Source organism: Trichechus manatus, unplaced genomic scaffold (assembly GCF_000243295.1).
Source record: "Trichechus manatus latirostris isolate Lorelei unplaced genomic scaffold, TriManLat1.0 scaffold00014, whole genome shotgun sequence".
NCBI classification, from domain to species: Eukaryota; Metazoa; Chordata; class Mammalia; order Sirenia; family Trichechidae; genus Trichechus; species Trichechus manatus.
In genome coordinates this window covers 18,364,472-18,389,061 of record NW_004443950.1, presented here as the reverse complement: position 1 = coordinate 18,389,061, position 24,590 = coordinate 18,364,472, and the positions used below count along the sequence as shown (strand labels likewise).

At 40.1% G+C, this 24,590-nt stretch overlaps 1 protein-coding gene across 4 annotated transcripts in view; it reads left to right on the top strand.

The window, feature by feature from the left end:
• GARRE1 (granule associated Rac and RHOG effector 1) overlaps nt 1-24,590 on the top strand; it is a 98,946-nt gene that overhangs the window by 31,901 nt on the left and 42,455 nt on the right. For 2 of the 4 annotated variants that reach the window (XM_023726937.1, XM_004371603.2), the window contains exon 2: nt 8,072-9,357. In XM_023726937.1, coding sequence (XP_023582705.1) covers nt 8,863-9,357 — 495 coding nt within the window. In that variant the 5' untranslated portion in view covers nt 8,072-8,862. Of the gene's footprint in view, nt 1-7,737; nt 7,838-8,071; nt 9,358-24,590 lie in introns of those variants that run through there. The other 2 variants (XM_023726939.1, XM_023726938.1) reach the window with 2 other exon arrangements.

The window sequence follows — 24,590 nt, the reverse complement described above, 5'->3', positions numbered from 1 at the left end:
GTAGAATGCAGAACGTTTTCTTAATAAGTTTTGTTATGCCAGTTGACCTAGATGTCCCCTGAAAGCATGGTCCCCAGACCCCTACCCCTGCTACTCTGTCTCTCAAAGTATTTGATTGTATTTAGGATACTTCTTAGCTTTGGTTTAGACCAGTTGTGCTGACTTCCCCTGTAGTGTGTGCTGTCCTTCCCTTTGCCTAAGATGATTCTTATCTACTATCTTAGTTAGTGAATAACCCTCACCCTCCCTCCCCACAGGGGGTCTTTCTTTTTATGTAAGGCTTTGAATTACTTTCTAGCATCTTTTCCTTTTCATCTGCAGAACTACCTTTAGTATTTTTTATAGTGCCAGTCTGGTGGATATGAAATCTCTCAGCTTATGTTTGTTTGGGAATGTTTTAATTTAACACCCATTCTTGAAGGACAGGTTCTCTGGGTATAATATTCTTTTTTTCTTTCTTTCAGCGCTTTCAGTATATCATTTCATTTCCTTCTGGCCTCCAGTGTTTCTTAGGAAAAATCAACATTTAATTATATTGGGGATCCTTTGTATGTGACTGTTTGCTTCTCTCTCACTGTTTTTAGGATTCTCTCTTTATCTTTTCTTTTTGAGAGCCTAACTATGATGTGTCTTGGTATAGATCTCTTTGAGTTTATCCTGGTTGGCGTTCTTTGAGCTTTTTGGATTTGTAGATTCATGTCGTTTGTCAGATTGGGAAAATTTTCTGTCATTATTTCTTCAAATGTTCTTTCTGTCCCTTCCTTTCTCGTCTCTTTCTGGAATTCCCATGATGTATATATTGGGTCTCCTGTTGTTGTCCCATAATTCCATTAAATTGTCCTCAGCCTTTTTGAGCTTCTGTTCTTGTTGCTCTTCATCCCCTGTAATTTTGACTATTTTGTCCTCTAATTCAGTGATTTTCCTGCCTGATTAAATCTGTTGTTAAAGCCTTCCTTTGTGTTTCTCCTTTTAGTTATTGTCTCTTTCAGTTGCAATATTTCTGTTTGGTTTCTTTTTATCTCTTCTGTCAGGTCCTCATTTTGTTCTTGCATTGTTTTCTTTAGTTCTTTTAGATCTTTGTCTCTGCTTTCTTTTAACACTTCAGTGATGTTTAATGTTATATTTTTCCATTCTTTTCTTTGTTTGGTCTTCCATAGATGTACTTTCAGTCCCTTCATTACTTTCATCTGGATGAGCCCATCGTTTCTCTTTTCTTTGTGTGTCTTGTGATTTTTGTTGGGGCATTGACATTTTCTAGGATTAACTTTCTAAGTTCTCCACAGTATTTGGTGTTTTTGCCCACACTACTTTCTGCAAAAAAAAACCTTCGGTTTCCTCTTCCTCTCTGTGATAGCTCCTTCCTTTTCCCTGGTTTAATTAGGATTCAGAAGTTTCAGATCTCAGTTTTCAACTTTCACTGTCTCCCAAATGCACTGGAGAACATGCTGTGGTCATACTGTCCACCAGCAGGGCACAGTCCACACTTTCTGGTCATTACTCCCTTCCCTTTTCTGTTTCTGCAACCACGTTTTCAGTTGGACCACCCACACCCAATGAGCCCTCTTTGGGGCTGGGTGTTGCCCTTTGGTTTTGCCCAAGGGTTTCTTCCCTGTTCTGTGGGGACTGCTTATATCTGAGCTGGTTTTCAGGGGAATCACAGGCAGACTTTTTTCCTCAGGAGGAGGGGCTGGCACTCCTCAGAAGGACCTTGGATAGATCTGTCTTGTTGATTTCAGAGCCCAATGATAATGTGGTGGTTGGGGGAGCAGTCCTCCACTTAGGTGACCCTCCTCCTAGCTCCACCATAGGGATCCTTTTGTAGGAGTTTGTATCAGTCCAGCAGTCAACAGTGCTATCAGAGGGTGTAGCCTCTACTCAAGATAACCTGCTTCCTAGCGCACAGAGCCTCAATGAGCAGTCCTCAGCACTGAACACAAAGGGAAGCAGAGAGACCCAAACTGACCCCCAGGGAGGCCTGTCCTGTTGGCTTCAGAGGCCTGAGCTATGGGATATACAAGGGAGGCAGGTAGAGTGCTGCCAGTGGGAATAGACTCCACTGTAGGGGCCTTCTATAGTAGTTTTTAACAGCCTGACTACCAGCAGTTACTGGTTGGGGGAGAGAGTGTCATGCTCCATTTGGATCCCCATGAATGTATGCCTTATTGCTCTTAGAGCTCCCTGGTAGATTGTGAGGTGTGAGTGTAGCCTCCACTCAGGATGCCTGCTTCCTAGCACACAGCAGCCTCAGTCAGCAGTCTTCAGTGACAACTGGAAGTGGGGGCAGATTAACCCAAATTGACCCCCAGGGAGTTCTGTCAAGTTGATTTTGGAGGCCTGAGCTGTGGGGTGCATAGGGAGGCAGGTATAGTGCTGACAGTGGGAGCAGAGTTCACTGCAGGATGCTTCTGTAGCAGTTGACAGAGTCTCGGTAGGGGAGGGACTGAACTGACCCCCAGAGAAGTCTGCCTTATTGTCAGATCCCTCCCCTGCACCCCTGTAGTATGTTGGCTATGGGTGTAGCCTCTACTCAAGATGCCTGCTTCCTAGCACACAGCAGCCTCTGTCAGCAGTCCTCAGTGCTGACCAGAAGGGAACCAGGCAGACCTGAACTGACCCCTAGGCAGGTTTGTCCTGTTGGTTACAGATGCCTGAGCTATGAGGTGCACAGGGAGTCAGGGAGAGTGTTGACTCTGATCGCAGACTTCACTGCAGGGGTCTTCTGTAGCAGTTTACAGGAACCTTGCTGCTGACAGTGTCTGGGTGGGGGAGGTGCCAGCATACTCCAAATGGACCCCTGGGGAGGTCTGCCTTGTTGATTTTAGAGCAAAAGCTTGGGGTCCTGTCTCTTTGTACAGTAACAGGAAGCAGGCTCTTTTGCTGGGGCTGCTTCACCAGTTCATAGCATCTGGCTGCTCACGTGGCTGTGGGAAGGGACAGGGACAGTGGGAGAAGCGATTCTCCTTCCATATGTGACTCATTGAGTCTTGCCTGTCTGCAGTTCCCCACTGCTTTCCTCAGCTCCCTGATTCAGAGTCCCTCAAAGCTGAGCACAGTTTCCTTGTTGTATTTATGGAGGAGGGCCAGAACAGTGGTCTGTTTATACCTCCATCTTCCCAGCTGTGCCAGTTAATTGTATTTTTCAACTGCAGAATTTCTGTTTGGTTCTTTTCAATTTCTATTTTTTATTGGTATTCTCCATTCTGTGAGACATTGTTCTCATACTTTCTTTTAGTTCTTTAGACATGGGTTTCAGAGCCCCGGTGGCGCAGTGGTTAAGTGTTCTCCTGCTAACCACAAGGTAGGCCGTTTGAATCCATCAGTCACTCCTTGGAAATCCTACGGGGCAGTTCTGCTCTGTCCTATAGGGTTGCTGTGAGTTGGAATTGACTCGTCAGGTCAACGGGTTTAGACACGGTTTTCTTTAGTTCTTGAGCCTATTTAAAATATTTGATTTAAAGTCTTAGTCTAGTATTCCAACATCTGATCTTCTTCAGCGATAGTTTCCATTGACTGCTTATTGTCTTGCGTATGGTCCTTTCTTTTTTGGTTCTTTGCATGTCTCATAATTTTTTGTTGAAAATTAGACATTTTAAATAATACAGCGTGGCAAGTTTAAAAATCAGATTCTTTCCACCTCTCCCCAAGTGAGCTTCAGGCTCAAATACAGAGCCTTGCAAGTGGGTTCTTTTAGGTCACCAGACTGGTGAAATAATGATAATTTCATGGCAGTGAGGCTGTCTAAGGACTATAGCCCCATTCAGCTCCCTCTGTTGGTTGCTGGGCTGCTGGTTTTCACTGCAAATTTGGCTATTCATTTTCAGTGCTACTGTGGAGCTGGAATTGGGAATAGGTCAAGTTAAAACACTGCTTAGCTCGTTATTTTCTTGAGATTCAGCTGTTTTTCTTGAGTAAATCCTCCCAGGATTGCTGTAAGCCTGTTAATTTCTGGAATTATGAAAAAATTGATTCTGAAAATTTTTGCTAGTTTAACATTGCTTTTATTGGTGAGAGAATCTTTGGAAGTCCTTAGTCTCCATTTTCTATGACACCATTCCCCTCTCCCTTCTTTTTATACTTTATGTTCATGAATATGTTGCTCTCCTTTTAGTAGTGAAATTGTAGTTTGTGTTAGGTCTGAGTGTTAAAGCTTGTCAAGACCTTCAAGAATGTTTTAGTGAGCACCATTTAGAACTTTTTGTTATACCCTGAATTAGTCACGTAAGCACATATTCTTGGCCCCACTGGTGTAATTGTAAAGGAGAAGGGATACTTGATTGAGACCAGCGTCTTAGTAGTCTCTGCCCTAATGCCTTCTTGTTTTGTCCCCTTTAAGCTGTTCCTTCCACTTGGAATGAAAGTTTCCTTACTCAAACTTCTATATATATTATACTTCCCTCTTTTCTGTTGTCTGTCAATTCTTCGTTCTTTCCGTTACTTCTTTACTGAGCATAACATATAGAAAAGTGCAAAAATTATAGTAACATCACTTGATGAATTGTTTCCATGTAAACATACCTAGATAATCACACCCAGGTCAGTCAGTGACTACCTACAGATCTGAAGATCCACCCAGTAATCAGTGGGTCATTCTTCAGAAGTAACGTATTAGGCCTTTGTTCATTTATTCTAAAAAGACATTTCTGGAAACCAATAGAATATTTTTTTCCATCTCTTATTTTTAATTATTGAGATGTAACTTACATACCATAAGTTCACATTTTAAATTGTGTAATTCAGTGGGTTTTATTATACTCACAGTTATGCAACCATCATCACTAGCTAATTCCAGAACATTTTCATCATCCTGGAAAGAAACCCTTGTACTCCTTAGCAGTCACTCCATATTTCCCCTCTTCCTCCCAGCCCCTGGAAACTACTAATCTACTTTCTGTTTCTATGGGTTTGCCTTCTCTGGACAGTTCGTATCAGTGGGATCATATAATATGTGGCCTTTTGTTTCTAACTCCTTTCACTTAGCATAATGTTTTCAGGGTTCATTCGTTTTGTAGTATTCCTTTTTACGGCTGAATAGTATTCTGTTGTATAAATATACCATCTTTTTGTTTATCCATTCATCAGTTGGTAGACATTTGGATTATTTCTACTTTTTGGCAATTGTGAATAATGTTCTGAACAGATGTGTACAGGTTTTTATGTGAATTTATGTTTTCAGTTCTCTTGGGTATATACTTATGAATGGAATTGCTAGGTCATCTGGCAATGCTATGTTTAACATTTTTAGCAACTGCCAAACTGCTTTCCACAGGATCTGCACAATTTTACGTTCCTACCACAATGAATGAGGGCTTCAAATTCTAAACATCCTTGTCAACATTTACTATTTCTGATTTTTATTATTGTTGTTAATGCCATTCTAGTGGACAGTCAGATGTGGTTTCCCATTGCATTTCTGTAATGACTAATGTTGAGCATCTTTTTATGTGTTTGTTTGCCAGTTGTATATGTTTGGAGAAGTATCTGTTCAAATCCATTTCCCATTTTCTACTTGAGTTATCCGTCTTTTTATTTTTGAATAGTAAGAGTTTTTTATATATTCTGGATACTAGACTCTTATCAGATGTATGATATGCAAATATTTTTGCTATTCTGTGTGTGTTTATTGATAGTGTCCTTTGATGCACAAAATTTTGAAATTTTGATCAAGTCCAGTTTATCTGTTTTTTCCTTTGGATGCTTGTGCATTAGGTATCATCTCTAAAAAACCATTGCTTATAGTTTGAAAAAGGATGGCAAGAATGATTTCACAATGTGAAGAATGTAATCAATGTCACTGAATTATACATGTAGGAATTGTTGTAATAATGTGTTTCAATGTGGATATTTTCACCACAATAAAAAAAAGAAAAACAAAACCAAAAAAAACAAAATTGTTTAATCCAAGGTCATGAAGATTTGCAACTATGCTTTCTTCTAAGAATTTTCTAGTTTTAGCTGTTACATTTGAGTCCTTGATCTATTTTGAGTTAATTTTTGCATATGGTGTGAAGTAGGAGTCTAAATTTATTCTCTTACATATGGATGTCCAGTTGTCCCAACACCATTTATTAAAAGGACTATTCTTTCACCATTGAAAGGTTTTGGAACTCTTATCTAAAATCCATTGACCATAGATGTATGAGTTTATTTCTAGACTCTCAATTCTATTTCATTGATCTATCCTTATGCCAATACCACAGTGTCTTGATTAACGTAGTTTTGTAGTAGGGTTTGAAACCAATAAGTGTGAGTCCTCCAACTTTGATCTTTTTCAAGATTTGTTTTTGCCATCCTGGATCTCTTGCATTTCATATGAATTTTAGGATCAGCTTGTCCGTTTTTATAAAATAAATGTAGTTAGAATTTTGATAGAGATTGCATTGAATTTGTACATGTATTTTCAAACATTACAAATTTAGTTCAAAAATTTATTCATATAAATTAAAAAAAGTTTTAATGTTTATGGTTCTTTTTTAAAAATTAGGTAAACATGTGGATCTCAGTTGACTTTCTAGGTCCATCTTGTAGAGGAATGGGGGAATGCTCTCTTACAGCCAGAAACAGCAGGGTTAGAGGTTGCCTAGAAGCTAGGCAGCTGGTGTAACCTGAACTAAAAAGTGGTTCCCAGGGCTGCTCCCCCATCAGTACGCTCACTGTGGCCTATTCAAGGTGATGGTTTTCCTTCACAGACCACAGTTTCCACATGAACAGCCTTTCCGCCTCCAGCACTGTTGCTGAGTACTTCTGTTGTACATTAGAATTTGTAAAGCCACAATGAGTATAATGGAGCATTTGGGTAGTGGTAGATGGTTTATTGTCATTAATTTGAAAAAGGAACATTTAGGAGCAGACTTCCTACAAGGATACATTTGATAGGTTGTTTCCTGAAAAGTTTATGAAATTTTTTTTAAGAGTCAAGATTCTCTCGAACACAGAACTGCTAATGATGGCCATTTTAGGTGAATTTACTTGCCAGCTGGAGAGGAGTTGCTATACTTTAGGTTATGTGTTTGTATCTACAGCACTCTTCTCATTATTTGCTCTTGTACCTACCTTCTTGTCTTTCTTATCCAACTGTAGTACTACAAAGGAAGTAAGGTAGTTGGGCATGATAAGTGACGAAGTATAACTTGTAGTTATTTGTATCTACATAAAAGGAAAATGAAAGAAAACCCAGTTATCAATAAGTATATCAAAATAAAACTGCATACAGGCATCATGTAGGTTTAAGCTTAATATATACTTAATATAACTTTAAAAGATATTGGAATTCTTGTTATGTTGGGAGAACAGATACTTTAGGGAGATGTGAGCCCTGATTTTAGCTCTGTGAGAAGAATCACATTACTCCATTGTAGGTATCAGAAACTAGAACCAGCGACCTCCAGACATTGCTATTTGACCCTGCTCAGAGCCAAGGGTTCTGCAGAAGCTATCCCAGGGTGTGAGAACTAGCATACACCGCCAGTTAGAAACTGAACAGGCCCTATGCTGTCCTGCTTCAGGGCTTTGGCTCTGGTGGTCCTTTTACCTGGTGAGCCCCGCCCACCTCTTCTCCACCTGCCAAAACCTATCCGGTAATCAGGGCCTACCTCAGAATAACTTTTTTTTTTTTTTCCTCGTAAAAACCTTCCAAGTTTCTGATTCTTTGCCCATCTCTCCTTTTTCAGATCCTCCTTAAAGTTTTGTGATTGCTGTACTTGTCAGTAACCCTCACCATAATCTGAGTATCCATCCGATCCTCTTTCGGATTTGTGAGCTCTTTGAAAGGAATGCCGAACACACTTTGATCCAGGCTCCATTCACACGTCACTCGTTAGCTTCTATTTTGGAGTGTTTGGTGTGTAGTTAAACTTATTTTGTTGGGTTATTTTTGTGCTACAACTTGAGGAATTTTCTAACAGTCATCATTTCATTATTCAGCTATTATACCTTCTTCTATAGGGTTATATGATATTTTATTCAGTTGTAGCCCGCCTATGCGGATAATAGCATTGCAAGAGTTAATATTCTAGATTACTCATTGTCCTGTAGCCTTGCTAACTTTATCTTACTTTTTTTTTTCCCCTGACAGGAAATGACTTAAAGGCTTTACAAGTACATCTGTTCATTCTTGCTTCAGACTTTACAACTGGGGGCCCACCCAGTCTGGACGCACCTCTTATTAATGTTACAAGGAAACTGCTACCTCAGCAAACAGAAGGAAAGAAGACTTCTAATAACAAATGCCAAGTTTTTCAAAAGTTGTTTTCAGAAAACAGAGGAAATTTGGAAATTTTTAGCATTAAGAAGAAGCTTTACAGGTAAATGGATTTGGCAGGCAGGCTCTGTCAAAGCTCTGCAGAGGTTTGTTTCTCCTTCTTAAGGATTCAGTGTGAAGTAATTCTGTACTGCTTTTTAAATTGCTGTTGATCAGCGTGTGGGTTTTTGGGTTCTAACTTTTCTGGTATATTGAAGATACATTATAGTACATTACGATACCTTAAATTACGTTTTTAAAAGTTAAGTTATTTTTCTGCCGTTGTAAATAGAAGTATCAAAATATTCTTTCAAGCAATTATAGGGAAGCATTTTTCTCTGCAGGCATCTTTTTATTAAGAGTGGAATGCTGCACAGTTCTTATACAGCATTTTGGAGACACTTTTATTTTTGTCAGAGGTCTTGCCTACACTGAAAATATTAATTAGATAAACCTGTTGTCCTCCTCACATCCACATTGGATCACATGGTCACCTGCCTCATGGAAATGCCTTTTTCAGAACTTAGGTTTGCAGAACTCCGCTATTTTTATACCTAGCCACGGTTTTGAAAAAAGAGTCAGAACCCTGACCCCCTCCTGGAACCTGGGACAGCTCCTCCTCCCGCATGTATTGCTGCAGTGCCCAGGACAGTAAAATGGACTACAAGCGGCGCTTCCTGCTTGGCGGGTCCAAGCAGAAGGTGCAGCAGCACCAGCAGTACCCACTGCCTGAGCTGGGCCGAGCACTGAGTGCTCCCTTGGCATCTACGGCCACCACCACACCCCTGGGCAGTCTGACTGCTGCAGGCAGCTGCCACCATGCCATGCCCCACTCCACTCCCATCGCTGACATCCAGCAGGGCATCTCTAAATACCTGGACGCCCTCAACGTCTTCTGCCGTGCCAGTACTTTCCTCACGGACCTCTTCAGCACTGTGTTCAGGAACTCTCACTACTCCAAGGCAGCCATGCAGCTTAAAGATGTGCAGGAGCATGTCATGGAAGCAGCCAGTCGGCTGACCTCAGCCATAAAGCCTGAGATCGCCAAGATGCTGATGGAGCTTAGTACCGGGGCTGCAAACTTTACAGATCAGAAGGAATTCAGTGTCCAGGACATTGAGGTAGAGTATCTTCTGTGTCTTACTTGAGTAGCAAAATGTATTTGGAGGTAAGTGGGAATATCTTAGTTTTTCCCCATCAGTGTAATAGTGGTCTTTGTTATCCTGCTATTGATACTCTCTCCTTGTGAAAAATGTGGGTGTGCCAGGTTTTGAATTGCTTTCATTTAAAATTAAATCATTTAAAAGGTTATTAAACAGAAACAAACAGATCAGCCTATATTTTATGTTTCTATCCTTTAAATTTTCAAATTGCTGTTTAATTTCCAAGTGACATACTGCTAAAAGTACGTAATAGGTGCTGAGATTTCTAAATATGATCATGAGTTTTATTTGTGAGTTGTCATTATTTGGAATCAGTGGTTAAATGTAGAAAGTTGTACACGTTTACAGGATAAATTATTTTTTCCAATTCTACAGTCACAGCTTTATTATTTGGATGTAATCTGATTCTTATTTAGTGCACTTCTTGGGGTTTTAGATAGTCCAAATGAAATATTCTAACTCTTTCAGGACTCCGGATCAGAATATAAGCTTAGAATACAAGTTTGAATCAGAATAAAGATGACCTTTGCCTTAGTTTGGAAATGATTTGTTAAACTGTGACCTGTTGTACTAGTTTGACTGTTTGACTGATAGGCTTTTTTTTTTTTTTTTTTTAAATTAGTCTTCAACTGCTCAAAGAGTTAATCTGAGACTGATTTTTCTATCTGTCCTTGTACATTTTACTAGAACATCAGAGGTTAGGTTCCTGCACTTGAGGTGCTAGAAGGGAGAATGTCTCTTTCGCCACCCTGAGGCTGAATTTGATTTTAGGAAATTACCAGTCTTTTGAGCCAAGTCTGATAACTGAGGTGACTTGAATAAACTAATACTCCTTTGGGTTTGAAGGAAAAAAAAAAAAAAAGCTAGGCTATTAAATAGTAAGGCTAATTTTTATTGTTCTTAAAAGTGATTTGGAAGACATTTCCAAGAAGAATTTAGAATTATTTTTGAATAGACACAGCATCTTGCTGTAAATCAAGGATCAGCAAAATTTTTCTGTAAAGGGCAGATAGTAAATTTTTGCATTTTGTGGGCTACTTATTGCCTGTTTCACGTATTCTTCTTTATTTTGTTACAGTACTTTAAAAACAAAAACAAAAACTGTTCTTACCTTGTGGGTCTAATTATTGGACTCAGTTTGGCCCATGGGCCGTAGTTTGCTGAACCTTCTGGTATAAATACATAATAACCTCGCTGAGTCATTCTAATTTGAATCTTTTTGTTCAAGTATATTTATAATTTCTGATTATTTCTGTGGTCACTTTTTATGTTCAGGGAGATTATCATTTTAAAATGTTTGTAAAATGTTTTGTCATAATTTAAATTTTTTTGTTTCACTTGTAAAACGCATGTACTTCTCAGAAAATTCAAGCTATGAAATTTAAAACTTCTGCTTTATCCTCCCACCCTCTCCCCATGCTGCTCTTTCCTTGGAGGTGACCATTGTTACCAGTTGGTTGGTGTGTGCCATTGCAGACTGCTGTCTGTACATGTGGATCATATCCCTGCAGGCACAAACGTTTGGCACTGGCTTTCGTTTGCTTTATGTGAAGAACCAAGGTGTTCAGCCACCAGTGTGTGGGTTGCTGCTTTACAGCGACATGTGGCAAGAGAGTAGTCGGGGTTACTGTGCCCTCTCTTGGAAAGTACTGAGCAGTGTCAGACTCGGACTGTAAAGTTGTCATCCGAGTTGTCATCCGGAAGTAACCCAGCCACTTTTCAGCATCGTTCAGAATCTCAGACAAGAGCGGTTTGAAAAGTGAAGCCCAAGGCTTTTATTTTAACCCGAATATTATTGAGCCCTTCTTTAGGCCATCCCTCTAGGTATTAGGTATTGCAGAGCCTGGAGGGAAAGTGCCTTGTTTCTGGTGAGAACAATCAGAGAAGGGTAAACCACGTGAGGAGTAGGGGCTTACTAAGGACCGGGGCCCAGCAGCACCTAGCTGTCCCTTCCACCTTCCTGGAACCCACATGGGGCCCCTCGAGCTGAGAAAGGGAAATAGTTCCTGGTGTTGTGTTTGGAATTTTTACTTAGCTTTCCTCATTGAAAAGGAGCCCTGGTGGCACGGTGGTTAAAACCGCTGGCCTGCTAAGCAAAAGGTTGATGGTTCGAACCCAGCGGCCACTCTGAGGGAGAAAGATGTGGCACTCTGCTTCCATAAGGATTTACAGCAACCCTATGGGGCAGTTCTGCTCTGCCCTGTAGTGGTGCTGTGAGTCGGAATCAACTCGTCGGCAGTGGGTTTTGGTTTTCCCCATTGAAGTGGCAGTTAGGATAGTAAAAATACTACCACATTTTTTGTGCTTTTTCTGGCTTGTCAGGAAATTTATTCGGTTGATGGGTTTTAGAATCAATGGATCTACTCTAAGTTTCAAACAGCTGACTTATAAGTGAATTCTAAAACGTGATTGCCAAGCATAGGCCTGCAGACTTAAAATTTGCCTTAATTTGTTGTTTTTAGAATTAATTTATCTCTAGGAGATTTAGCTATAGGCCAATAAGGGTCTCTCTTCTGGGAATATTCACCAATTTAGACGAAGTGGCTAGGTATTTGAATTTTTTCCTATTGGTCTTTTTAAGGTTTTATCAGCAAGGCCCTGAGATACTCCTTAACACTCATCATTCCTGGGGAAAGAAGTCTGTGGCCTGACATTGCTGAACTTGACTGGCTAGTCAGGGACCTCTGTTCAGGCACTCAGCCCTGAGGTGAAGTGAGAACCAAAAACCCATTGCTGTCCAGTCGATTCTGACTCATAGCTACCCATAAGACAGAGTAGAACCACCCCATAGGGTTTCTAAGGAGCGGCTGATGGATTCAAACTGCTGACCTTGTGGTTAGCAGCCAAGCTCTTAACCACTGCGCCACCAGGGCTCGGAGGTGAGGTGAGGAATGCCCTTAATTCAGGAATATTCAAATGCTTAACCATTTTAAACCTAGGGCAAGTGCTGATTTCCCTGGTTTCATCCCTGAAGGTGACAATGCATTCTTCTACTGCTCCCTAGATGATTCTTACAGCTGAGTTTGGGATATGCTCATTGATAGACAGATACTGATGCCCATGTCCAGGAACGGTGGCTGCTGACTGTGCAGTGCCATCCTGCTCTGGAGCAGGCAGGGTGTATGTGAGTCCTGTCCTGTTTGTACTCATCGGTGATGTTGTGCCTTACCCTGGGTGATAACAGTCTTCCTGTTAGAGAAATGAGTTGTGACTTACGATGTTTCACTAGTTAACTAGTGCCTGCAACACTATTCTAAGTACATCAGCCCGGGAAGTGAGTTGTGGCGCATGGAGTTAGAAGATCTGGATTTAGAAGATGACTCTGCTTTTTACTGCCTGTGTAACCTTGAGCAAATCTTTCAACATCTCTGAGCCTCAGTTTGCCCTCCCATAAATTGGAATTACCAGCTCCTTTCCAGAGTTGTTGTGAAGATCAAAAGTAATGAGTGCGTGTCAAGGTACTGCTTCCTAATTGGTTGTCATCATCATAATTTGCTACTGTTGTTTCCAGAATGGCTTGAAAGATGCTATAAGACCCTCTCTGAAATGAAGAGCACAATTATGTACAAAACCAACATCAGAGCCAAGTGTGCAGCAAGTCGTTTTTCTAACTGGAGCCCTTTACGTTGCCAGTCCCAGGACTTTTGCCCCACTCAGTTCTTTCCTGGTTCCTGAGGTGGGCACCTTCTCTTCCCCTTTGTTTTATCTTTTCTCTTGGATGTTGTAAGGCAGCAACAGTCCCTGTGGAAGGAGCAAACCTGGAATGTTTGAAGAGCAATGGAGAACCTGTTGTGACTGGAACAGAGTAAGCGGAAAGGAGAGTAGTAGGTGGTGAGTTCAGAAAGGTAAAGAGGGGGGTACTTTGGTTTTTACTGTTAGATTAGCCAGAGGGGAAGCATAGTGAGGTCGGCCTTTGAAGGAAAGGTGAAGGAAGGATGGCAAGAACTGGATCTGCCAAGAGGCCACCTATTCCTTTGCTTTCCTCACACCTTGGCAGCTCCAGGGCAAGGGTTCCACAGTGAGTCCTCAGTGTTGGGAGGGCTTTGTCATCTGGGCAGGTGTGCTGCATGGACATCCAGGGCCCAGGGCAATTACAGGGCTCCCAGGAGTTGTATGTATATCTTTAAGGGAAATATATCTTATATCTTCTAGCATTTTTAGTGGCTTTTCAAGTATCACTACTTTATAAATGGGCACGCAGACATTAATTAAATCAAGTCTTTATATAATTGAATCTTGGCTTTCAGTTTGATGTATTGACAGATTTCTTTTGTATACTGCATGATTACCCATGAATCTGTTTGAAATAATTTATTTGTGAAGACTTTATTTCAGGTATATTGGCGTTTATTTTGGATAGATATATGCCAGAAATGCTATAGAGCAACAGTAATGGAAAATATTAGAAGCTGATTTCAAAATGTGATTTTCATTACTCTTAATGGAATTAAAGCTGCATACTCTTCCTTCTCCCCCACCCCGCAAGGTGAAATTCAGTGTCACTTCTTCCTTGTTTGACTAGTAGATCTTCTGTAACAGATTATGGAATAAATATGGTTAAGAGCTATGTCTGCTAACCAAAAGGTCAGCAGTTTAGATCCACCAGGCGCTGCCTGGTAACCCTATGGGGCAGTTCTGTTCTGCCCTATAGGGTCACTATGAGTCAGAATCAACTCGACGGCAACAAGTTTATGAGATACGTACCAAATGAAAATCCAAATTGTAATTATTAATCAGAAACTGAAGTTCACATTATAACAAGCTTATATGAATCCAGTTTTCAGACTGTTGCTAATTTCTAGTCACTCTTTGACTTATTCTTTTATTAAGGTGAATCTGCTGTTAACTAAACTGTCTTCAGATTTTGGCCTTTAAAAGAACCCATAATTAATTAGGCAGTTGGAATTTGGTAATTCTGTGAACTGGCATCATGAACCACAAACACGATTTACTGTCTGCCCAGCCTGTTCTGCATCTGTGTGGGTGGAAGCACTGAGGCCACAGGGCATCTGCCACTCTAGAGGCGCTGCTGGACTTTGATTTGACTTTGATTTGTCAAGACATGCTTGTGCAACAAACTCAGTGTTCTGAAGCTTGCTAATTATAAGGAGAAAAGTAAGAAATTAAGAAAATTACCTGCTCTTCCAGTATAGACTGTTTTTTCAGGGTACTCAGATAACCCTAATGAGTGAGAGAAAGCATTTCAGCATTCTTAAGTGTAGAAGGGGTGATACAATTAGAAAAATTGCCATTTTGCCAGCCAGAATTAATTAACTGATTTCAGGCAGTGGTGAAGAATGGAGGATAAAGCCATTTGGTGAAGGATTGCTGGGCAACTTCATGAGTGAGGGATCAGGCCTTCACCACCCAAATGCATTGATCAGCCTCCCTACATCACTGAAAATGAGACAGTCAAGCAATTATGTCTCCTGATGTGTTGCAGTAGGAACCGCACAACACCCCCATAATATATTCATGTACTTCTCCCCCCCCCCCAAAAAAAAAGCCTGAAATAATCTAATCAAGCCTCTAGAACTAATTTTCAGTCTACAGGAAACAGAATACTGGAACAAGTTATACAACATCACCAAGAAGCAGTCAGACAAATCCAAAATATTCTATGTTCTTCAGGCAATTGATCTGATTTGTTCAACAAGTCAGTGGAATGAAAATTACTGTTCTAGATTGAAAGAGAATTCAGAGCTATAACAAACAAATATAATAAGTGGGGCTTTTTGGGATTGAGAGTCAAACCAAATGTAAAAAGACATTTTTAAAGACAGTTTGGAAAGTTTGAATATGTATCAAGATCTTGGTTGATATTAAGGAATATAAACTTACATAGTAATATAAGTTAATAATTAGGCCTGATAGTGGCATTGCTACTGTATAAGAATGTGTCTTTTTAAATGCACGCTAAGGTGTTTAAGGGTAAAGTAAAATGATTGGAATGTGCTTCAAAACACTTTAGCAAAAAAAAAGCTGGGGAAGGATAGATGAAAAAAGTATGGCAGAATGTTAATGGTCATTGAAGCTGTTAGATGGATACATAGGAGTTCATTGTACTCCACTTTTGTGTATGTTTGGAAATTTTCCAAGTTTAAAAAAAGAGAGAAACTTATGAATTCGTGATGTTCTTGTTGGTCACATCTAGTTGATTCCAACTCATAGCAACCCCATGTGTGCAGAGTAGAACTGCTCCATAGGGCTTTCAAGACTGTGGCCTTTCGGAAGCAGATCACCAGGCCTGTCTTCCGAGATGCCTCTGGGTGTGGTCAAACCACCAACCTTTCAGTTAATAGTTGAGTGTTTAACTGTTTGTTCTACCCAGGGCCTCCTGAATTCATGATAGGAGTAACGTGTCAGAGTTTCCGATAAATGATTCAGTTTCGTGGAAGGATTTGTGCATGTGAAGATGGTCTCCTAAGCAGGGTTTTATTGGGTAGTTAGAAAGTCCACGGTGTAGGGATGAAGAAAAAAGCAGCTAGGAAGAAAATTAAAGTAAATCAAGGGAAAAAGTGAGAACAGAGAGAAGACAGCTTCTGAAGGCAGGACCCCAACAGCAGGAGGGAGTCCAGGAAGGAATGATATGTTCCTGATTTTGATGATTGAATGGCAACGTTGTTTTCTTTTAGGTGAATATGATTTAACGTTTTAGAGTTGCTGAAAAGGCTTGAGTGAACATAAGGGAAAAATTAGGTTTGATGGCCAATGAGAAGGAAGCAAAGAAGTAGAAGAGTTCATGGAATATAATTTTAGATAGAACTAGCTTTTATGAATTATTTTTTATTCTAAATTTTTGTGGTTGCTTATCAGCTTGTGAGGAGATTTCACAGGATAGGGTAATAGCCTCTTCAGGCAGCCTCTGTCTCATCTTTACAAATCAGGAATCTGACTATCTGCAAAAGGACATTTGCCTAAAATCCTCTGGGACCAGCACATGTAAGAGTTCTCAGTCCTGTACCTCTCCGCTGCGTTATGCATGCTGGACCTCGTCCATAAAATACAGATGACTGGCTGCAAGGGGGGCAAAGATGAATGAGGACAATCAAAAGTACTCCAGGCCTAGTGGGAGAGAAAGAGAAATAAATAGACCGTGACATTACAGTGTGATTAGTGCTTAGATGGAGATGAAAAATAGCCTTAAGCCTGACTGTTGATTTCACTTCAGTCAGTGCTCATCTCCCACCCCAGCTCACTGTGACAGACCCCAGAACCACCTACCTAACCTAGAACAATATTGAAGTGGGGGCAGGGGAAGGGCAGAGAGCCTTATAGGTCCTGATAAGAGATTAGATTTTATACACAATGAGATGGGAAGCTTTTAGGGGGGTTTTGAGCAAGAAAGTGACGTGATTTGATTTGTTTTTTTAAAAAATCTCTATTGACTACAAGTGACAGAATCCAAACTCAAAATAGCTTAAACAACAGCAACAATAAAAGTTAAAAAAAAAAAGTTATCACTTAAATGGTGCTTATGGTATGCCACGCCCTGTTCTGAGAATCTACGTATGTTGAATTTGGTTAATAACCTCATGACGTAGATACTGTTCTTATCCCTATTTTAATGATTAAGATCCTGAGGAATGGAGAGGTTAAGCAACGTAACAAAAGTCTCATGGCAGATCCAGACTTCAGACCGAGGCATCTGACTCTAGAGTATAAGCTCTTGGCAGTGCTATACTGCCTCTCAACGAAACAATTTATTGATGATGAAACTGAAAAGAGTAAACTCTCTGGGCATAGCTGAATCCAGGGGCTCACACAGTGCTGCCCAGACTCAGCCTTCTCAGACTCAGTCTCTTCTCTCTCCCTTCATTTCCAGGCTGACTGTCTCCATGCAGGAGTCCCCAACATCTCAGCAGAAAGAGTACCTCTGCTTTCTTGAGGTTCTGACAGAAGTTTCAGAACTGAGTCCAGTTGAGTCAAGCTTGGCTTGGGTCACTTGCCCATCCTTGCACCAATCCCTGTGGTCAGAAAGGTTGAACTAACATGCTGATTGGCCAGCCTGACTTGTATGCCCACTCGCTAGGCTAGGATGCAGGCAGGGTCATTTGCACCCATACGACGTTGACTGTGAGTAAAGGAAGATTGGTTCCCAAGGGGCTGCTTCCAAAGCAACAGGGATTGGTTTTGGGTAGGCCAGACTGCTGTTGTCAGCCTTGGAAGGTCAGAGAGTGTGAACGTAGTTATGACCCTGGATATACTTGCTAAATTGTTTTGTTTTTCAGAATTTTAGCACTATGTCTTTTATGTAAGTCTTCTGTTACATCCCTCAGTAAAGTTCTATAGTTTCTTTTATAGTAACTATGTCTATTCTTAAAATTTTCAAGTAATTTATATTTTAGTTGATACAATAAAGTAATATTTAAAAATGTTTACTAGAATATAGAAACGCTACTGGTTTTTATATTTTTATCTTGTGTCCTGCCACATGACTGAACTCAGTAATTCTAACCGTTTTTTGGTTGGCTTATTTGGGTTTTCTTGGTATATATGGTAATGTCATCTGCTATTTTTTGTCTCCTCCTTTCCATTAATTGTATATCTTGTTGCATTGACCATAACTTTTAGAATATAAAACAACTGTAAGAGTGAGCGCATCGTTGTTTTGGTCCACCTTTTAATGCAAATGCTTTAGCTCTACAACTATTGACTATTTTTTATTGTAAAAATCTATATAACACAGTATTTGCCAATTTAAACATTTTCACTTGTACAGTTTAGTGACATCAGTTACATTAATCATGTTGTGCAACCTTCACCGATATCTGTTGCCAAATTTCCATTACTATGAACAGAAACTCCGTGCTTCCTAAACAATGACTCCTCCTTTCCCCTCGTTTCTGCCCCTAGTAACCACTAATAAACTCTGATCTCTATACATTTGCCCATTCTAGATATTTCATATGAGTGAGATCATCCAATATTTGTCCTTTTGTGATTGACTTACTTCACTCAGCAAAATGTTTTCAAGGTTCAGCCATGTTGTAGCATGTATCAGGACTTCATTTCTCTTTATGGCCGAGAAATATTTCTGTTGATTATTAATTTTAATACATTGTTTTTATTATATGTATGATATATGCTTATGGTAGAAATTCCAACATTTCTCAACGGCCTAAGTCCCCTTCTCCCCAAACTAATGGTTCTTCCTCCCAACTCCATTCCATTCTCCAGATACAACCACTGTTAACTGTCTTGTGTATCTGTGCAGATAGCAGCAGTTAGATATGTGTACACACTTACGTGTAAAATACATCTTTTTATTCCCTTACAGAAATGAGGTCATACTTTTTTTTTTTTTCAACTTGACAGCATACCCATTATAATATTGGCTTTTAATTTGAAAGAATAAGCACACGCTTATAGGCAAAGCAAATGATATTCCTGGTTCTTCATTCATGGATGGATGCACAGGAAAGCCTTGCACAGTTTACAGGCGTCCTCTCTCCAGGAGAGTCGTGGTCCCCGTGCCTGTTGGTGATATTACCCTCAAAAATAAGCTGAAGGGTTACAGCTGGTCTCTGTAGGCTATCTGGTATCTTATTGGCAGAAGAGCTATCTAGGGAAAGAAAGCACAACGAGTTTTGGGGGAAGAATCAGTTGTTATCTGCACAGAGATCCTGGCATCATGATGTCCTGCCCTCAGCCCTGCAGTCACCGTGCTGTTCTTGTCATAACTTAATGCTTTTGTGTGGAGAGTCGCAACTGCTTTCTTTCCTTCTTTCAACAAATATGTATGGACAGATTGCCTACCATATGCCAGGCACTGGGATGCAACAGAGAGCAAAACAAAAGCCCTACCCCCATCTAGTTCAGCTTCTAGTAGGGGAAACTGGCAAATAAATAACACATACAAATATAATATATTGTCAGGTCATGATCGACGCTGTTGGTGGGAAGGAGCACAATAAGTGGGTAGAGAGTGGTAGAGGAAAGACCTCTCTGAGGATGGGATATTTGAGCAATGAGTGTCAGGGAGAAAGCCATATGAGTACTAGGGGGAGCAGTAGTTTGTACTGGGGTGGGGCGGGGAGGGGGAAGGGATTATGCCCTAGGGGACATTTGGCAATGTCTGGAGACATTTTTGGTTGTAATAACTGAGGTGGGGTTGCCTCTGACATCTAGTGAGTGAAGTCCAGGGATGCCGCTAAACATCCTACAATACATAGAACAGCCCCCACAGCAAAGAATGATCCAGAACAAATGTCAGTAGTGTCAAAGTTGAAAAACCCTGAGATAGAAGGAATTGTTTTTGCTGTGCTTAAGTCAGGAGCTGTGTTTATGATCTTTGAGAAACAGCAAGAAGTCCAGTGTGGTAAGAGCAAAGAGGAGACAGAGAGGGAAAAAGTTCATATAATAGTCAGGGGCTAGATCATGTAAGGAAACCCTGGCGGCCTAGTGGTTAAGTGCTGCGGCTGCTAACCAAAAGGTCAGCAGTTCAAATCTACCAGACGCTCCCTGAAAACTCTATGGGGCAGTTCTGCTCGACCTATAGGGTCACTATGAGTTGGAATCAACTCGATGGCAGTGGGTTTGGTTGTTTTTGTTTTTTGTTGTTTTTTTTTTTTTTTTTCCGGTTAGATCACGTAAGGTGTTGTAAGACAAAATGAGGAGTTTGGATTTTATTCTGATTGTAATAGAAAGCCATTGGAAGATTTTTAGTGGGGAGTGAAATAATCTGATTTCAATTTTTTTATTTTAAGAATTCTTTTGGCTTCCTTTGTGGAAAGTAGCTCTAGGGAAGTGAGGAGATGCTGCTAGTTGCTGCCTAGTGTCCCATCTCCCCTTCTTCCCTAGTAACATAACTCTTGAGTTTGTTTTTCAGGCATATAGTGCCTGGAATAAGGGCCACACCTCCCAGCCTCCCTTAAACTAGGAAAGGTTACTTGAATAAGTTGTGGTCAATGAATGTAAGTGAAGCGTTGAGTAGACTTATGGCAACTCTTCTTAAAAGGGAAAGCGTACACCTGTAAAATGTTGAATTGGCAACAGTTGTATGACAAACATGTTTACAACAATGACCAAAAAAAAAGTTGCTGAGGCTGCTTATGTACAACCAAATACCTCATGGGATTTAGTTACTTTGTTTGGAGGTTTAGGGTCGTGGTTTCATGGGACATCCCATTAGTTGGCCTGAAAACGTGTTTAGTGCTTCTGTTCTACCTCCTAGTTTGTTGCCTAGTGCGTGGGGTCTTGAAAGCTTGCAAGCGACCACCAAGGCATAACAATTAGTATCTGTTCACCTGGAGCAACATAGGAAGAAGGAATAGGAGGAAGAAATGGAATGTGTGGCTAGCTAATTGCCTCCACGAACAGTTGCCTCTTTTGCCATGTGTCTTAGACTGGGTTCTCTTGAGAAGCAAAACAGAGAATGTGAGGGGTGATTGATCTCAAGAAAATGACTCACGTGTTGTAGAGGTTGGCAAGTCCCAAGTCAGTGGATCAGGCGTTAGGCTGGAGGCTTTTTCTGACTCGTGTAGCTGCAGGGGCTGACAAACCCAGGATCGGCAGGTCAGAGGAAAGGCTGCTGGCTCACGGGCTGCAGAGGCTGATGAACCCCAAGATTGTCAGGCAATACAGCAGGCCGCTGGCTCAAGCCCCAAGAACTGACAAACTACTGAGAATCATGGCCCAGCCAAGTTGACACACAGTCTTAACCATAATACCTTGAGACCAGAAGAACTGGATGTGCCCGGCTACCATTACTGAACATTTTCATCAAGATTATGTAGAAGAATCTGAACAAAATGGTGAAAATACAGAACAGAATTTCAAATTCTCATGGACTTCAGATTTCCTGGAGCCATCAAAGTTGGATGAACTCCTGAAACTATTGCCCTGAGATAAATCTTTAAACCTTAAACCAAAAATATCCCCTAAAGCCTTCTTAAAACCAAACACTAGTTTAGCTTAACTTGTGAAAAAAAAAAAAGTCTTCCTTAAGCATTATGCTCTGTTAAGAACTATCTATTTGGGATCAAATTGACAATAGCAATTCGAAAAATTATATAGGAACTTTACAGGACAGTGAATTTATGTTAATGGGGGAGGAACAACTCAGAAATGGAGAGTGAGAATGGTTGCACAACTCTTAAGAGTGTAATCAGTGTTGTTGAATGGTACCTGTAGAGAAACTGTTGAATTGGTGCATGTTTTGCTGTGTACATTCTAAACAACAACAAAATAAATAATATTATATATTAAAAAAAATCAAATAAGTCCACGCATACATAGTCAATTGATTTTTAACGAATGTGCCAAGGTAATTCAGTGAGGAAAATGGTGTTTTCAAAAGATGATGCTAATACATCTTTGGTCAGCTGATTTTTGACAAGGGTGCTAAGTCTACTTGATGGGGAAAGAAGAGCCTCTTCAATAAATGGTGCTGGGAAATTTTTGATTTCCACATGCAGAAAAATGAAAGTGGATCCATGCCTCATACTGTATACAAAAACCAATTCAAAATAGATTAAGGACCTAAACATGCAAACTAAAACCATGAAATTCTTAGAAGAGCAGGGGCAGTGCTGTCAGGCCTGGCATTTAACAATGGATTATTTAATAACAAAAGCACAACAGCAAAAGACAAAGTAAATAAATAGGACCTCATAAAAATTAAAAACTCTTGTTTATCAAAAGACCTTACAAAAAAGGTGAAAAGACAAGCTACCGACTGGGAGAATAGCTTTGGAAACCATCTATCCAACGAGAATCTAATAACCAAAATATATATAAAACTTTGACAACTTAACAACAAATAGACAACTTAATCATAAAATAAGCAAAGACTTGAATAGACATTTCACCAAGGAGGACATTTAGATGGCCAACAAACACATGAAAAGATGCTAATCATCATTAGCCATCAAGAAGATGGCAAATATACAAAACCACAATGAGATACCATTTCACTCCCACTAATATGGCTAAGACTAAAAAAAAAAAACCCAAAAATAACAAATGCTGGCGAGGATGTGGGGAAATTGGAACCTTTATCCATTGCTGGTGGAAATGCAAAAATGGCATAGCCATGGTGGAAAACATGGCGGTTCCTCAAAATACTAAAAATGGAACTGCCATATGACTTAGCATTTCCACTCCTAGATATTAATATATACCCAAAAGACTTAAAAGCAGAGACTCAAACTGAGACTTGTACACCAGTGTTCATTGCAGCACTGTTCACAATAGCCAGAAGGTGGAAACAACCTAAATGCCTATCAATAGATAAATGGATAAACCAAATGTGGTATACACATACAGTGGAATACTACTGAGCCAGTAGGAGAAATGAAGTCTTGATACGTGTTACAATATGAATAGAGCTGGAAGACACTATGCTGGGTGAAATAAGTCAGTCACAAAAAGACAAATATTGTATGACATCAAGAAACAAGAAAAGGCAAATGTATAGAGAACAAAATTTATTAATGGTTACCAGGGGTAGGAGGGAGGGGGAAAGGGGGGTTAACGGTGATGGAATATAGCACTGATTAAGGGTAGGGTTACACAGCTGGTCATTGTAATTGCTGTCAGTAAATTGTACACCTGCAAAAAGTTGAATTGGCAAAAGTTGTGTGAAATATTTACAGCAACGACAAAAAAAGAAAAATAGCTGTTGAGGCTGCTTGTGTACAACCAAACACCTCATGGGATTTGGTTCCTTGGTTTGGAGGTTTAGGGTCATGGTTTCATGGGACATCCCAGTTAATTGGCCTAATAGCATGTTTAGTGCTTCTGTTCTACATCCTAGTTTGTTGGCTAGTGCCTGATGTCTTAAAAGCTTGCAAGTGACCATCCAAGATACAATAATTGGTCTCTATTTGCCTGGAGCAACAGAGGAAGAAGGAGAGCCAGGAATAGGAGGAGGATATGGAATGTGTGGCTAATTGCCTCCATGATAACTGCCTCCTTTGCCATGAGAACAGAATAGCTCAGTGGTTCCCGAGTACCATTAGTGAACATTTTCATCAAGATTTTATAAAAGAACCTGATCAGAAGGGGGAAAATGCAGAGTAGAATTTCAGGTTCTTGTGGACTCCAGACTTCCTGGAGCCATCAAAGTTGGATGAATTCCTGAAACTATTGCCCTGAAATAATCTTTAAACTTTAAACCAAAAATATCCCCTAAAGTCTTCTTAAAAGCAAACAATAGTTTAGCTTAACTAGTAAAAAATGCCTTGAGCATTATGCTCTTTTAAGAACTACTTGGAATCAGAGTGACAACAGCAACTTCAAAGATTAGATAGGAACCTTAGGGGGCAGTGAATTTATGTTAATGAGGGAGGAACAACTCAGAAAAGGAGGTTGAGAATGGTTGCATAACTCAAAGAATGTAATCAGTGTCATTAAGTGGTACATGTACCCAATGCCTTCGAGTTAATTCCAATTCATAGCGACCCTATACAACAGAATAGAACTACCCCATAGGGTTTCCAAGGCTGTAAATCTTACAGAAGCAGACTGCCACATCTTTCTCCTGTGGAGCCACTGGTGGGTTTGAACTGTGATCTTTTGATTATTAGCCGAGGGCTTTAGCCACTGTGCAACCATGGTTCCTACATGGTACATGTACAAACTGTTGAACTGATGTACATTTCACTGTGTATATGCTTAACAACAGCAACAAAATAAAAATTTTTTAAAAACTATGCTGGAAAAAGTCGAATATCTACATGAAATAAAAGAATCTCAAACCTTATACATAAAAATTAAGTCAATGAGTCATATATTTATAAGTAAAATTTAAAACATAAAACTTCTAGGAAGCAAAAGTAAACAGAAGAAAGACCCTGTGCACACAGAGAATCAAAGAAAAGAATGAACATAGACTTCTCATCAGAAACATGCAAGCCAGAAGCTAAAGAAGCAGTGTCTTTAAAGAATTGAAAGAAAGACCTAAAAACCAACCTGAATTTATATAAAACCCCAAAAAAACCAAACCTATTGCCATTGAGTCGATTCCTACTGATAGTAACCCTATTTAGCAAATAGAAATACTTTTTAAAAAAATGAATGTGCAGGGGCCAAGATGGCAGAGTAGTCAGATGCTTCCGGTGGACCCTCTTACAACAAAGAACCGAAAAAACAAGTGATTCATTTATATATGGCATTCTGGGAGCCCTGAACATCAAAGGCAGAGTTGAGGAACTGGACAGAGTGGCAGGGGGAGGGAGAGATGGTTC